The sequence below is a fragment of the Numenius arquata genome, chromosome 6 (genome assembly GCF_964106895.1).
Source record: "Numenius arquata chromosome 6, bNumArq3.hap1.1, whole genome shotgun sequence".
In the NCBI taxonomy this organism is placed as follows: domain Eukaryota; kingdom Metazoa; phylum Chordata; class Aves; order Charadriiformes; family Scolopacidae; genus Numenius; species Numenius arquata.
In genome coordinates this window covers 63,814,342-63,830,542 of record NC_133581.1, presented here as the reverse complement: position 1 = coordinate 63,830,542, position 16,201 = coordinate 63,814,342, and the positions used below count along the sequence as shown (strand labels likewise).

The 16,201-nt window shown below is 39.9% G+C and overlaps 1 protein-coding gene across 5 annotated transcripts in view; it reads right to left on the bottom strand.

Annotated features, from left to right (window-relative positions):
- Window positions 1–7,214: 7,214 nt before the first annotated feature.
- Window positions 7,215–16,201, bottom strand: part of TTC8 (tetratricopeptide repeat domain 8) — a 42,856-nt gene continuing 33,869 nt past the window's right edge. For 2 of the 5 annotated variants that reach the window (XM_074148598.1, XM_074148601.1), the window contains 5 exons: window positions 14,693–14,832; window positions 13,267–13,441; window positions 11,374–11,496; window positions 9,858–9,941; window positions 7,545–8,203 (listed from right to left, as the gene is read on the bottom strand). In XM_074148598.1, the coding sequence (XP_074004699.1) occupies window positions 8,087–8,203; window positions 9,858–9,941; window positions 11,374–11,496; window positions 13,267–13,441; window positions 14,693–14,832 (639 nt within the window). In that variant the 3' untranslated portion in view covers window positions 7,545–8,086. Of the gene's footprint in view, window positions 8,204–9,857; window positions 9,942–11,373; window positions 11,497–13,266; window positions 13,442–14,692; window positions 14,833–16,201 lie in introns of all 5 variants that reach the window. The other 3 variants (XM_074148600.1, XM_074148602.1, XM_074148597.1) reach the window with 2 other exon arrangements.

Sequence of the window (16,201 nt, the reverse complement as noted above, 5' to 3'; positions counted from 1 at the left end):
AGGAGATGGGTCTGGAAGGTGTCCAAATAGCATGCCTCATGCTTAGCAGGGGCGACTCGGCAGGGCTGCTGGGAACATCTCAGGGGAGATTATTCTAAGCAATCTCTATTGCCAGCATACATTTTAGAAATTGCAGAGATTTAAAATGTTCTGGAGTTTCCAGTGTGTTAGAGCAGGAGGTGGTGGAGGTAAATAAAAGTAAATACTGCTCATGTCTACTGTTACGATCTTCTCCTAAACCTCCAGAACACAGGAAGAGGACACCAGATTAAATACAGGCTGGAAAACAATTAAATTCCTGTCAGTCAGCATGATCAATTAAACGAAATTTAATTTGCTTTCCAAATGTGCACACGGGACAAACCCCAAGGATCCAGCTGACAAGCCCAACCAAAACGGACCATTCTGCGTTTCTCTTCAAGCAAATGGCAAATCTGAACCACTTCCAGAATTGTTGGTGGCTGCGTGGCAAAGCTGGCCTGACCTGGTGACAGCTAGGGCGGATGGAGCTGGAGCTTGTCTGAGGAATGCATTTCTTTGGGAAAAGCCAGGCTCACGCAGTCAGCAACTGGAGGAGGAAAGGAATGCTTTTGGGGTCATACAGACCAAACTGCCTGGAACCAGAACATGAAGTCACAGAGAGTGCAAGTGCAGCGTGGCAGGATGAACATATCCGGAGAGAAAAGATGAAACTAGGTCATAAAAGCTGAGAAAAGAGGAGAAACCACACTTCTTATTCCTTAGTGATTCCTAGGTTGCTTGGTAGCTCAGATCAAGTGTCAGATGCAGAGATGGATTTCACAGTGATCAGAATGATTCCTGTTTTCAGCTCACTTTTAAGAAAAAAACCTTAGATTTTGCAAGTCTTATTCCAGAAGCTAGAGGTATTTCTTACACCAGCTGTCACGTGCCGGCCCACTCCAGCCACACAGCTGGGGCTGTAACTCCCAAGAAAGGGTTACAGCTCCTTTTCCTTATCTCACTGGCAGCAGTGTGCCAGCCAAGGGAAGTGGCAACAGCCTCCCGAGCCTTTGGGAGCCCTGGGGCGCCCACGTCTTCTCAGCAACTTTCTTTTAAAGGTAAGACAAGCCTTAAAACCACATCCTGGGCTGTCTGTTGAGGTTTTCATCAAACGTATCTTTAGCTGCTTAAAGCTTAATCAAAACCTGACTGGAGATGCTGTATTCGTACTGAAGCTTATCCGTGTAGGAGAGCAGCTCTGGCTGTGGTTGGGAGCACCACAGGGTAGTTGGTTTCTTCTTGCCTGGTGGGATGCGCTCAGCCTGAGAGCGCTCTCATTCTCAGCAGCTATGAGGGGCTACCGTATCTCCCGTTTCTCTGCTGTGAGTAGTTTCATCACCTAATTAGAGAAGAAAACATTGGTACAAAACCCTCAAATCAGGATCGATGACAAAAGTTGTTCTGCTACAGGTATAATCAAGTGATGGGAAGCACACCACTGACTGCCTGCTGCTGATACGTGTGGGGAAAAGAGCGCAAAAGCAGCACTCCTCTTTCTTGTATCTAGCTCCTTTGTTATTGTTAAAACAAAACTGCTATACTCAGCATGTCTGGTGATATGGACTCCTGAAGGGGCAGAAAAAGGTTGTGACTGTGCCCAGCACTGACCTTCAAACGTGCGTGGTCACAAATACAAGGATGGCACTGCTCCCACGAGTCCAGCATGACATTCCCCTGCCCTCTCTGGACCCCTTAAAGACCAATAGATTGATGGTAAACCACAAACTATCCGAGGCCTGTTAAACTACCTGACGTGCTGTTTTAAACCTGAGCTAAAGTGGGACTTCCAGAGGGGCAAGGAGAATTTATTTATAGTATGCACATCTTAAAGTCCCACGTAACAAGAGCATTTCTTTTTCCTCAAGATGTTTGAATAGACTTGTATGGGTAATGTTTGTCTGTTTACACATGGTTATAAATGTTATTGTGCTGCAACAGAATTTAATCTTGGAAAAGTCAGCTATGCTGCTCAGGTGAAAATCTCCAAGAGACCCAGAGGTGCCTCTTAATATAACACAGGAATATTGTTTCCAATCCAAATAACAGTTCGCAGGTTTTGTCTTACCCTTCCTCATTCAAGAGATTTATGCCTGAATAATCTAGTTTGCCCAGAAATAACAGGTATTTAGCCAGAAAGGACTGCGCTCACAAGATATGTTACTTTACATCATGTCATTGGCTTGTGTTACAGCACAGAAGGGTCCACAACCATAACATGATATGAAGTTACAGGTGATGACGTGACATGAATCATGGGCTACCCCAAGAAACAACTCTCCTTCCCCTTCAAAATCAAATATCTGTCATTACACAGGGTTTTTTTTCAAGTTCTTTTAAGTTTTGATCTAACAGGAAAGATATTTGTTCTGGTGGTGTGGTTGGTTTTTTTTTGTTTTTAAAGGCATTAGAGCATCTGAAGCTTCAGCTGAATTGGAACCATTTTCCGAGTTTGCTGAGCATGTCTAACTTATTCTTTAAAGATGATATATTCAGGTAGACAGTATGAGACTTGTTACATAATGCCAGGGGTTTGAAAGTTCCTGAGCTTTGCTTGCAATGGCTTAAAAATGCATCTGTTTGACAAATACATACACATCTGCTAATAAAGATAATAAAGATTACCATAGGTGTGGCTGTAAAACATAAATTACCTCAGTCATTTATGCATAGCCACATTATGTTTATTTACCATTAATTTTCTATATTTTGCAAATATACATATACCCCTGCAAAATAGGATCTCCCATTTCACCCACCTTTCCCAGTGTTCAGTTAGATCAGGGTCTATGAAACTCTTGGAGCGTTATTTCCATCACTGTCTACAGCTGCGGCTTGATTTGAAGATACAGGCTATTTGTGGGTACCTTGCACAGTGATGATATCGCTGTATTAAACTGCAGAGATTTTGGTATATGACCTTGGCATGGCTTTGTGGTCCTCTGCTTATTAGCCTGCCTTCCCAGGCTTTATGTTGAACTTCAAATCTTCATCCAAGTAGTTACCATTTAATATCATAATAAATAAATGCTTGATAATGACACAGCATTTTATGACTATATCTCAGACATCGCAGGATTGCAGGCAGAAGTCAGAAGCTCATCAAGTTTTTCTACTGGACCTCCCACACCAGTATCTCTGGAAGAATCAACAATTACATCCTTAAAAGCTAGGACAGATACATGCATCTGGTTTTGCTCTACCGATTAAAAACAAAAAATCAATGACTATATATTTTAGATTGTTGTTCTATCTGAATCCTGAACTGTTGGCTACGGTAATTCACAGGAATAAAAATAGTCATGGGTTATGTTCCTAAATTAGCTTTTGTGTGGTGTCTTGTATACAAATAGACCAGAGCGTCTTGATCGACGGTTTTATGACCCTTGGTTAGGATGATCTAAATTTATTGTATGTAAGGGTTAATTAGTTAAAATGCGTAATAGCTTTAAAGATTCTTGGCATTATTACAGGATATAGACTTGGCAAAACATGGAACTGATATAGTATAAAATAATACCAAAGCTAAAATATAAAATCTTGGTAGTGACTTTATGGCTATGTAAACTGAACAAGCTGAATATGAGATGAAATTGCTGGGGTGGTCTACTTGCTGGAACCAAGTTTGCTGGCTCTTAATGAGTTTGCCCTTTCTACAGCGCTGAGCAAGGTTTGCATCCTGCTGTTTCTTCGTGAATCTCATTTCCAGTGGCTTCGAGACTTCACTTTGAAGAAATATAATCTGTTTCACTGGCAACGCCTGGCAAAAAGCTAACAGGAAATACAGGAAAAACGCCACAATTGTATGTGCTGATACATTCAAATACACAAGGAAGCATAATGCATTTCATGTTGGGAAGAGAGCTGTTTACTATGAACTCATTGCTTTACGGTTTTTTTGACATACTCTATACAAATCTAACTAGGGAGTCTTTTTCAATCGAAGAATCATAGAATGGTTAGAGTTGGAAGGGACCTTAAAGATCATCGAGTTCCAACCCCCCTGCCATGGGCAGGGACACCTCCCACTAGAGCAGGTTGCTCAAAGCCCCATCCAGCCTGGTCTTAAACACTTCCAGGGATGGGGCATCCACAACTTCCCTGGGCAACCTGTTCCAGTGCCTCACCACCCTCACAGTAGAGAATTTCTTCCTAATATCTAATCTAAATCTCCCCTCTTCCAATTTAAAACCATTACCCCTTGTCCTGTCACTGCATTTCCTGACAAAGAGACCCTCTCCGGCTCTCCTGTAGGCTCCCTTCAGATATTGGAAGGCTGGTTCAGATATTGGAAGGCTGAAGGTTTTCAGCTAAACCTTTATGATCCTTTTGTAAACTCAAACATGAGAAGGGAGAAGGCTGTGCACTAAGCAATTGCTGTAACTGACCAACAGAAAGGAGAAGGTAACCACAGTACCTGTAGATGATCACCTTGAGCTGGGTTGCCAGCTCCATCCTCGCTGAAGGAGCAGAGATGAGACCTGCCCCTAAGTTTTCACAGCAGCTGCTTCTTGCTGTTTGGAGTAAAATGGCATGTCCTCATTTAGACAAGCGGGTTGGTGCAAAGGCTTCTTCTAAGCTTTCTATGTCACGCTCTCTATGGTAGGGAAACAGTATATTTGGTCAAAAATAACCCTCACAGATACCAGTGACAGCTCTGGTGACAGAGGCAAAGCAGGTATTGCCTAAAGAAGGCAAAGTGGCCACGGTCCTGCTCCTCATGGTGGTTCAGCTGCTGGTGCTGGGGTATAAAGAGTACCCACTGGTTGGGGGGCAGGTAAAGGAGAAGGACATGAATGAACTTGAAACCATCCATCAGGAAGATGACAAACTTACAATAGTGAGAGTGACTAAACACAAAATCTTTTCACGGAAGATGCTGTAGCTTTTTGGAACCAAAACTTGCTGCTGCTCTGGCAGGTGATCACTAGTCAAGCACAAACCGAGTTCATTAAAAAGAGCTCCTCATTTAAAATGTTTAGCCATGCAGACTGAATGACCCCAGAAGCCTACAAAGACAGGAAGCAATCAAAGAAAAAAAAACCAGCAGCAGCAACAACAAAATGGGCTCGTTATCCAAAGCCTCGCAGTGACTGAACTGGCACATAATGGCAAACTGCTCCCATCCTCCCCAACAACCTCCGAGGGTGCTTTTTGCAGCCAAAACGATCCACAGCCTTTAACTGTGAATTCTGATTCGTTTCAACCACAGTTACGTGGCTGGTGCTGTGGCTACAACATCTTGCAAAACAATCAAAATCTATTAATAGCCTAACCCTTCATTATCAATTTTTAAATGGATTCACCCACCAAGGAGACCCCAGCAAGAGGGCTGGTCAAAAGACAGGCTGGAGTTGGTGGTAACAGACATAAACTGGACAGACCTCTCCTGCAGAGACGTAGAAACTTCCAGACCTCGCAGCAATCCGCTCTGAGCTTCCTTCCAGGCAGCATTGCTGGGGACACCATCTCCCCTGGAGATTAAAACATGGTTTGTGTTGTTTTTTCATTGTGTTTCTACTCCCAAGGGGCAACCTGCTCCAGTGGGAGGTGTCCCTGCCCACGGCAGGGGGTCGGAACTCAATGATCTTTAAGGCCCCTTCCAACCCGAACCATTCTATGATAAATGCTGGCTGGATGTAGCTGGGGCTGTGCTAGAGGTTAGAGGGGGAAATGGTTTCTCTGTTATCGAAATGCTGCCTGCAATATTAAGGTCAGACCGTCCTAACGTGATCCTGCCACAGAGAAGACTACAGATCCTGATGCATCGTATTGTGCCGCGTCGTCCTCAATTGACTGAGGGCGGTTTGCCCCAGGGCCTGCCTATTCATCTGTTCGCTGGAGCTCGCCCCGAGTTATCAGACAGCAAAATCGAAAGATTCTTCCACGACAAACAGCCTGCTCGTTCATCTGTTGTTTCACTGCGGTGCTGTTCTCATCACCACGTTTGATTTAATTTCTACGTGCGCTAGTCGTGAAAACAACACCGGCGTACCCTTGCCTTGGGGCATGAAAGGTCAACAAAGCAAAGAGCCGCTGCCTTTTGGGGCAATCAAAATATACCATGTAAGATAAATTTGGACTGGCTTGCAGATGCTGCACACTGGGGAGCTGAAAAGGTTTTAATTCTCATTTAGAACTTTGTGTGTTTGTGCGTGGGATGGTTTTTTTTTGGTAATATATTTGCACAAGCATCTTGTGTAAAGGATTCCTTTTCCCTTTCGATCTCCACACAACCCCCAATATTAAAAGAATAATCACATCAGACCCACGTTCTAAGGAGCACTCTTTGCTAAAGGGTTACTCAGATCATTAACTTGGGCAGCGATCTCAGTAAGAGGGATCTTATAAGGACCTATGAGAAACCATTGAGCTGCTACACTGGATTAAAAACTGAAGTTGCATTACTAGTTTCTGTTCTGGTTCATGTAGAAATAATCTTATTTACTAAGCAATTTTAAAAATACTTTTGAGTTAATAATATGACATTCAAAAATTCTCAACAGTTGCGTTTAAACTGCTAAGACAAACATTTTCTTTTCTGGTATCTTCCTAAGTTTAGCTCTGTCAACCGGAAAGATGTAAGTACAGTAAACCAAAGGATGGAACTTCCCTGTGAATTCTTCGTTCCTAGCAGAAAGTAAATTCTTATTTAGGTAAGGAAAATTACTGATAACTAAGGAGCTCTCTTAATTAGTTTGTGACAAATTTCCAACCATATAAAGATCAACGGTGGAAAAAACAAAATTTGCATGACGGATGCTGCATCTCTTCGGCCAATAACGCTTCTGCATTTCCTGACGTGGTGACACCCGTTAATGACAGCGTTTCTGTCACCTACAGACTGCTCCGTGGGGGAGCCTGTGGGTGCACTTCTCCAAGCTCCGCAGCATCCGCCTTCACCAGCTGCAACAGCCATACAAAGATTAGGGTGGGAAAGTAACAAATAGTAAAAAAGAAGACATAATATCCATCAGCATGTTTAGGGTTGCTCCTTAAAGCAAGATAATCCCTTAGTATATCGGAGAAACGTGAAAAGATTTTAAAGGCCTGTTTCAGGATGTACCATTTCAGAACGCCTTAACAACCCACATTTCTAAAAGGTCTTTTAAAAAGGTCACGTTGGGAAATCATGCAAATTTATCCCTTTTAGTTAGAACACAAAGACATATGACAGAGAGAAGTCTTTTTTTGTTGCTATTCATCGTATTCTTGTAGTTAGGATGATCCAAATATTTCTTCAGCAACAGAGCTTATGTGGCAGCACAGGTAACCACCCGATCAGTGCCTTGTTCTCAATTATTAGTACTTAACTCTGCAAGCTTCTAAATATTCTTTTCTCTCACTGAGACCAAGAATAAACTCTCTCCTGCCTAAAGAGGAACACACATACTGTTGCTGTTTTGTACCAGCATCTGGAGTACCAGTTCTGTGGAGTCTTTCAAAATACGTTAAGATCACTGACTCTAATTTTCATGGCAATAAGGAGGTAATTTTAACTTACATAAACGAACAAGACAAACCATACAAACTGGAATTCATTTAATTCATACAGTACAACAAGGAATATAAGAACTTCTGCTTTATATATGTATTTTAAACTCTTTTTAGGTAAGAAAGTATACAATCAAAAGCCAAGTTTGAAGACCAGTAACACCTTACTCTGTCTTACTTGACAGAGTGTCAGATAGGAATATTTTAAAACACTTTTTTTTCCCGCAGAAAAGCAAGAAAAAAAATCCTTTAAAATGTTCATTAATATTATATGGAGACTTACTTGCTCATATACTAGATGACTATTTCAAAGCTGTCACACTGGCAGCATCCTGCCGTTCCTGTAATCTCTCCTGTACGTAGTTGCAACATGTTCTGGCTGCATTTTAGTAAGTGATGTGTTTTAAGATGACAGGAAGTAATTGGGACTCTTAAACCTTTCCTGCTACTCCAAGTAACACAGGCTTTGCCACAGGAATGCATTAAGTACAATTTATCTACTTTGAGCTAGTATTTTCAAAAGATGTATGGGACGTTCGCTCTGGCTGTTTTTGCATAATAAAAAATATGCTCATCAGAGCATGGCAAAGTGCTGTTTTAACTGTTTGATGAGCTGCTGTGTATCAACATGGCCTGGAAATGCTTCCTCTGACTTCTGAGCGGCTGTGTAACTCCTCTGAAGATCTCCAACCTGTAACAAACACACAAACTAATATTGTAAATCCAAGCACTGCAGTGTTTGCATCGTGTATTCTGTGCAGTGTATTTCTGATGCTCATAAATGTTTAAACATCGCTGGTACCAAGAGTGAACAAATAAACCAGAGTCAGTGTGGAGGCTTTTGAACTCAAGGTTATGTCCCCCTTACATCAAGGGATGAGAAGAAAAAGACAGAAAAGTGATTTTAATGGGAGGGATGCTTCAAGACAGTAACTTTATATCCCATTCCACTTGACTTCTTGGAGAATGGACAACAAGGTACACCATGCCCAGCGCTTGAAGTAAGGAAGAATAAAAAAATGGATGATTTGCTTTAAAATTCCATAGAAGTGTTGTACATAGAGTCAAAACATTCAATCAGGCCTCTGTAAAAGCCACAACTCCATGTGATTTCCTGCTTCCTCACAGAGAGGCACAGCAGTGTTGGAAGTGCTGCTTTACAAGTGTGTTTCCACATTGTTCCCTACTTTATTTTTTCCTAAATAGCCATCATTTTTGGAAAGGAGGAAGTGTACGTAAAGAGAGCATCTCAGAAAGTGGGTTCAGCAAAAAAGAACCCAAATGTCTGGGAACACATCTAGTGATAGCTCCTGGGTGGAATGGAAGAAGCCATGGAAAGTGTCAGTAGGAGGCCTCTGTTGCCTGCGCATCTGTCAACACGGAACTTCAGTGTAGCAAGAATTCTCTGAAGGGCAGGAAACCAGGGCCCTGGCCACAGAAGTTATGTTTTGTAAACCGCAGCCTTACACTGAATCTAAGGATTGCGTTACCCGCTACAGCAACAGCTACTGATCTGGCCATTTGTCTTCTCCCACAGCCTACACAGGTTCTTCGTGCAAAAGCCACGTAACAAGACATTTGCAGACTAGGATTTACTCCTTAACCGGGAAGTACAGAATGCAATTATTCAAAACCATCTTATGTTTCACAATGGAGAGGATACGCTTACAAATTAATGGGTTGCTCTCTCCTTGACGCAATGTACTTCAGTATCCGTAGGAGCTGGGCTGCCCACACAACACAGACTCATAACAGAATCCTGAAGGTGTAGGCACAAGCAAAGGAGCAATTTTTTCTTGTGAAAAATATAAGGACATGTACACGTTTCTCCTTATTAACAGGAATGTTGGACACACTGTTAATTCAGTGGCTGAGACACTCTGTATGGAAGAAATTATTAACACACAAAATCGAAAGGCTGTAAAGCACAGATTTTCCTTTTGAGATCACTAAGACCATGGGATGAATAAATTATATTCTTTCTATAATTACTGATAAACCATATGATACTCTTTCGTTTCACATTCTGAAAAAGCCAATGATGGTAAAGACTGTAGATGGAATTGTTAACACATTGTTCATCTTCTGGGAGTTTGGAAAATTATATAAAGTTACTTTACAGGTAGTTGGCCTCATTTATTCTCAAAAGCAAACATTTGAACGGCTACTTCTACACACAAAGCTTCTGGGTATTAAAACAGAAATGTAACTTCAGTTTTCCTTGAGTTTATGTACTCTGTATTCTTTTATCTTACCTATTTTGAATTCTCGGTAATAACAGTAAAAAACCAAACTGCCCCCCCAAGGCTCAATTTTTAGGTTACAAGAACAGGATGGTGCATTACCTTCTCTGAGAGTATTGCAAAATTGAAATGGGGCTCATACATATGAGGTGCTAAAGCTGAAGCAGTTTGCAGCAAAGCTCTTGCCTACGTAGAGAAAGAAAAAAAGCCACAGTGAAATCTGTGAGGGAGGGAGGACAACAAGAATCTAACACAATTTTCATCATTCTTAAAAGAAATCATCTTGTGTTTTAGGCCTTTATTAAGAAAGCCATTATATCAATAGTACATTTAGGCATAATACAGTTAAATAGCATTAAAATTAATAAGAGTCTTGGTTAAGTCAGAAAAAACATTTTGGGACTTATTCAATTAAGCAATTCAGTTCTAAACACTGAACAGAATATATTAATTTTTTTTAAACAAGTATTTAAAGTCCCATCCCACTGTATTTATCTGTTGTCTCTGACAGTGCTGCCTTAAGCATCCCTGAAAACCTAAATTTTATCATAAAAATGAGTTTTCACACTCAAAAATGTTAATAAAATAAACTTTTTTTCTGGTTAGCAAGGCAGTAGTACTAAAAACCAATGAAAAATTAAGTATCATTGTGTGCATTTCCATGCTGTAAATCCAATACAAAATTAACTTGTGAATACTTTTACTAAAAAATGGAGAACTTTGGGGGAAAACCCCCGATTGTTTAAAAACAAAAGTATTTGTACACTCTTTGGTAAGGCAGAGTCAAGAACTTAATAAAACTCCCTAAATGTGACAACTCTGGGTACATGTAACAGTGCTTATGAAAGAACATTGTGAAATACAATAAAATCCAAGATAAGGAAAATATCTTCACATTTTTTATTCTTTCGTGCATAATTTTATTGCCATGATGATCCCGATTTTTAATTATACATGTGATACAAGAAGAAAATAGAACGTTTTAAGCTAAAAGCTAAAATGGATGGGAAACAATTGATTATAATGGAAAGGCTCTGCAATATTAATTATTAGCATGTGTATAAAAATGAATACATTTAATCCACTGTGCATATCAATTATACATCTTAGCTCAGTACAACTTGGTGTACTCACATTAGGTAAGACGAACCACCAAGCTTCCTGATACAAAAGTATTTATCAAGAACCTGCTGCCTTGGGACAAAACTCTAAAGCAATCTCCTACTTGAAAAAAATCTTTTAAGAGCTGACCTGATTGCTATCTTCTGCCACCCAACAAAACTTTATTATCTACATTTATAAACTGAATATATAGTCAAAGATGTAATTTAAGTGACAGAGTGATAGGTTTTGCTTTGGGTATCAATTTAGAAAAATGATCTCAACAACCGCAGACCCATTGTAAACCTTGTTTTTGTCTTTGATGAACCATTTGGATATGCCAAAAATGAGCAGTTTAATGGGAGATGGCATGACAACGTGGAGGTTACACTGAAACACGCATAAAAGTTATCCATGTTTTCTGCCTGTAGTAGTAAGCTAGACGTTCATATGATGCCTCCACCTCAGGGAAATGACATGTTTCTTAGGTACAAAATGGTCAAAGGAAGCCACCAACCTGCTCAGTGTGACCTTTTCGCATTTCCAGCACAGCCAAGTTGTTGTAAGCTTCCGCGTAGTCGTTATTGTTGACTAACGTTAGTTTGAAACACTGGTAAGCCAGATTCAGGTCTCCTATCCCCTAAAAGTAAGATTGTATTTTAATTTGGGAGAAAGACTGGGAAACAAAATGCATCTGGTTTGTTGTCTGGACTATCTTTTCACCCATATATACTACCATTGAATACAAATTACAATAAAAACACGCTGATCAAAAACATATGGGCTTTCTTCCCAGGCCCTCACATTTGCTTTTTATTATTCCTCCAGACAGAATTGTTTCTCTCCAGCACAAACTTCCACGCTCCAAGTGATAATCACTTCATCTAATTTAACTTTTAGATGACTTAAGTATCATCTAAAGACTATGCTGTCTGCTACCGTCTACAGTAGGGTAAGAAAAACAAGAGATGTCTCCAGAGGGGAAGTCATCTTGTTTCTCTGTCTCTACTCAGATTTAAAAAAAAATTACATGTAAGCCTAGTTTTTAGAGGATAAAAATTAAGAGAGATTAATTTCTTTGTATGGAGCAGCTGACCACCCTTTAATACCCTAGTGTTATGACCAACACTGATACAAGTTAAAACATTAAAAGTGACAAATGCTGAAAAATATAAGCACATCAGCTCAAATGTCAATGCTTTAGGCAGTATAAATCATTGTGTTTAGCCTAACTGCAATACAATCAAGACGAAGAGTTGAGTTTCTCTCTGACTTAAGTTAAATCATAACCAGCATTTGAAGACAACTCGTATTAGAAAGCTATCAAGAACTTTATTCAGTAACCTTATTCTGAGCAGCTACACAGAAATCTAACACAACTTCTGGAAGAACATCTGCAAAAATTGGCAATGAATACAAATTAGTGTAGAAATTAAACAAACGTTATCACACAAGTACACAATATTTCTATAGCTGCCTATAAGAGAGAAGAACATGCCTTCCCAACTATGACATACATAGTGCTTTAGTGTCCGCTACTTGCGGCTCAATACATATTTTTATGACAACAAAATCGATCTAATGCTCCATGTAACATAAGTAACATCTCAGAGAAAAATATCTTTAATTAAATTTTTTTGTCAAATTAGTTTGTATTGCAGCAAAAGCCTTCAAGGGCTGGTACTTGTTGCAATTTTTTTAGAAAGAAGGGAAAATTAAAGACAGTGGGTAGGGAGCATCTTTTAGCAGGAGGAAGCCACATTCTCTGAAGATGTACAGAGCTTTTTTATTTTGCCTTTTCCTCTCTATTGAAGTTCAAATAAACCTTTCATCTGTACTGCACTTCATCCTGTACGCTATTGGGTTTCATATTTCAAAGCAGGGCAATGAATCCTTCCTAGTTATTCACAGAATCACGGAATTGTCAGAGTTGGAAGGGACCTCTAGAGATCATCTAGTCCAACTCCCCTGCTGAAGCAGGATTGCCCAGAGCACATCACTCAGGACTGCATCCAGGTGGGTCTTGAAAATCTCCAGAGAAGGGGACTCCACGACCTCCCTGGGCAGCCTGTTCCAGGGCTCTGTCACCCTCACCATAAAGAAGTTTCTCCTCATATTTGAATGGAACCTCCTATGTTCCAGCTTGTGCCCGTTGCCCCTCGTCCTGTCACTGGGAACCACTGAAAAGAGTCTGGCTCCATCATCCTTCAACCCACCCTTTAGGTACTTGTAAACATAGGTGAGGTCTCCCCTCAGCCTTCTCTTCTCCAGGCTCAAGAGTCCCAGCTCTTTGAGCCTTTCCTCATAAGGGAGGTGCTCCAATCCCTTAATCATCTTAGTTGCCCTACGTTCTTTTTCCAGTTTTTGTAAGATTACATTTATTCAGAAATGCTGTTAATATTTTTCATACCACAGCCACGTGTCCCAAGTTGTACCACACATCTGCTGTCTCCTCCTCATTTTCAGCCAAAAACAGTGCACGTTCAAATGAAGAGAGTGTCATATCATATTGCTGGGCATAGAAGCAACAGAGGCCCAGATTGTTAAAAAGTTGGCAGTTATAAACACCCATCTGCAGGAGCCGTCTAGATTGAAATAAAATATTTGTTTATTTTTTTAGATGAATTTCAAAGAAGAGTTCTATTCTAAATGACAAAGTTCTCTCCTCCTTTCTCTCCGTTCTGAGAGGGTACAATAACCAAGTGTTAGAGTCTTACAGTTGGTAAAGGTTTCATGAAGGGCAGCGCAGGGCATTTTTGATTAGCAGAATCAAAGCTCTGCAAAACAGTCTTCGTGTAAGAAGAAAAATAATAAATGAGATAACTTCTGTCTTTTCGACTGTCCCACATGATCTGACTTTACTTTAAGACAGCCGTACACACTTGCTCTATATTCTCTTTCCAATCCCTCAACCTCAATCAAGCTGTAATTTGTTGCAGTTACTGTTTACAACTCTTCAGACTTCAATTTTTTGCTTGATTCCCATCTCTAATCAGTACATCTAGTATGTGAATCTACATCAAGCTTACATTTGAAGCATAACTAAGATTTGATTCAAATGGATGCTTGTTTAATGTGTCTTTTAGAGTGGAGATGTTTCATAAAAATTCTGTTGATTAATATTTATAGGAAAAACATATGCTAAGAGGGCCAGGGAAAAAAGAGGGATGGTGCCTGCGGTGTGACTGTGAGTTTCTGAACCTAAAGCATAAAATAGCTCAGGTCCGACAGAAATGAGATAGTGGTGCTTATATGGATTTAATCTGCTCTTAGACTTCAGAACAAGAGTCAGGCTCCTTTGCGCTCTGACCATATTGAAATAAAGAGCAAGCAGCAGCATTTAACACTATCTTTTTATTGCTTTCAGCAAAACATGGGGGAACCCCAGCCCATGTTCAAGTAAGGGATTTTGTAGTCACCATTGCTCGTGACTTCAGGTGGAATTTTTCAAAGACTGCTCTAAATAGGACGTCCACGTGCCCTCTGAATGCAACTGAAGCTGAGACTAAGGTCTAGTGTTTTCAAACCGCCTCATGCTGTGAAAGATCATTTCTTGTTTATTAATCAAATAATGACTGTTTTGATGATCTTTTTTGACACTTCTATATACTCCACATGTGATGATGACAAGGTTTTAAGAGAGCTGTAATTATCACTAGCCAAGAAGATACAGAAGTTGGAATGCTGATTTTATGCTGATACTTGTCGAAATGCTCAATCATCCTCCCATGCCAATCTCCTCCTTCTTTTTTTGCTACAAGCATTACAAAAATAAACCCTTTATATTACCCTCCCACACGTTTCCGTTCCCCCTCCCTCCCCACAAGTGTTGATACCTATAGAACCGCAGAGCTATCTCAGGCTGGTCTGAATAGAAATGGTTGCTGCCAATGCAGGCAATGGCTTCCACGTGAGTATTATCTTGTTTTAAGACCTCTTTATAGTACTCTGCAGCCAAGGAGATATTGTTCATTTCCTATACAATTAGAAAAAATTCAGATTAATTTTATTTTTTTTTTTTACTGATTTTTATCATAAGACTTATTAAAATGTCAATCTACTGAGTGCTTCATCTATGCCCTGTACAGTACTTAACTGAGATTAATTATGTATGCTCTTACAGTTCTCTGATCGTACAATGCAACATCACCGATTGGCACCTTCACAAATGACACACACATGCATGGGAAGAATGCATATTAATTTATCAGTGCCAGCTGTACGTGTCATTAACTCTATGCCATAGCTATAAAAAGAGATTTATTTGTTTTTTCTTTTTTGGAAAAAGAGACAGGTCAGAAGTTTAGCATGTGCAATAAGCATTTGCTTGTGATACACGGTACTGTGCAGCTGGTTTCCCAGTATGGTAACATACAGTACATTTATTTCCCCAGTCAATGCCTCAATTACTTTCAATGCTTTTAACGTCAATTCATGAATTGCTCTGAACCCAAATGAGAATATAACTGTGTATGAAGCATTATTACATGTCTTTGAAAACAGGAATCATGGATTTATTAGCAAAATTTGTACTAGCTAGGATATGCCAGTTAAGAGAACTATATTGTATAAAAATATATGCTTGGATGTATGCTACTTGGGAGGTGAATTAGGGTGAACTCATTGCTGTGAACAACATCACACTCCTCCTGAGGACTGCAAGTCACCAGAGGACTCTACTCTGTATCAGAAGAAAATAAAAGATCAAAACACATTTCTGTGTTTGGAGAGGAGTGATTTCTACCTGTACCTGTAGGTACACTGTGCTCTCAACTACATAATAAGCTTTTATTTAACCCTAGCAGCACATTTAGCTATGAAAAAAAGTATTTCCTGTGATTAAAGGAAACAGTACTTAAAGCAGTCCCTTTAAAAATAATGTGTTTTTTTTTTTAAAACAAAAAAAGGTCTACAACTCTTCCTGGTGTCGAAAGGTAGCGTCAGAGAAGAAAAGCTCTGATTAAGATGCCTGATGCATATATTCCACCTGTGAAGCCCTGTAATGAGGACAGCACTATGCTGCAGTACAAATCTTTGCTAATGAAGCTATAATCCTGCACTCAGGTGTCAGTGCAAAACTAGACTCTGTCAACTATATGCTGCTCTTTAATAATTCCTTAAAGGGTTATGCAATGCTATGTATGGTTCTGCAAAATATCCATATTAAAAACTGTTTAACAATTCAGAAAGAAAAGCCTCCAAAAATTATGCAGCTGTTTTCTTCCTTGCTGAAGGACAAAAAGGATTTAATATGAAAATGGATTAATGCTTAGGGGTTAGATGAGAATGATGAGAACAGGAAAGAATGCCAAGTATGAATGTAGACCAAAAATTCATGACTTTGT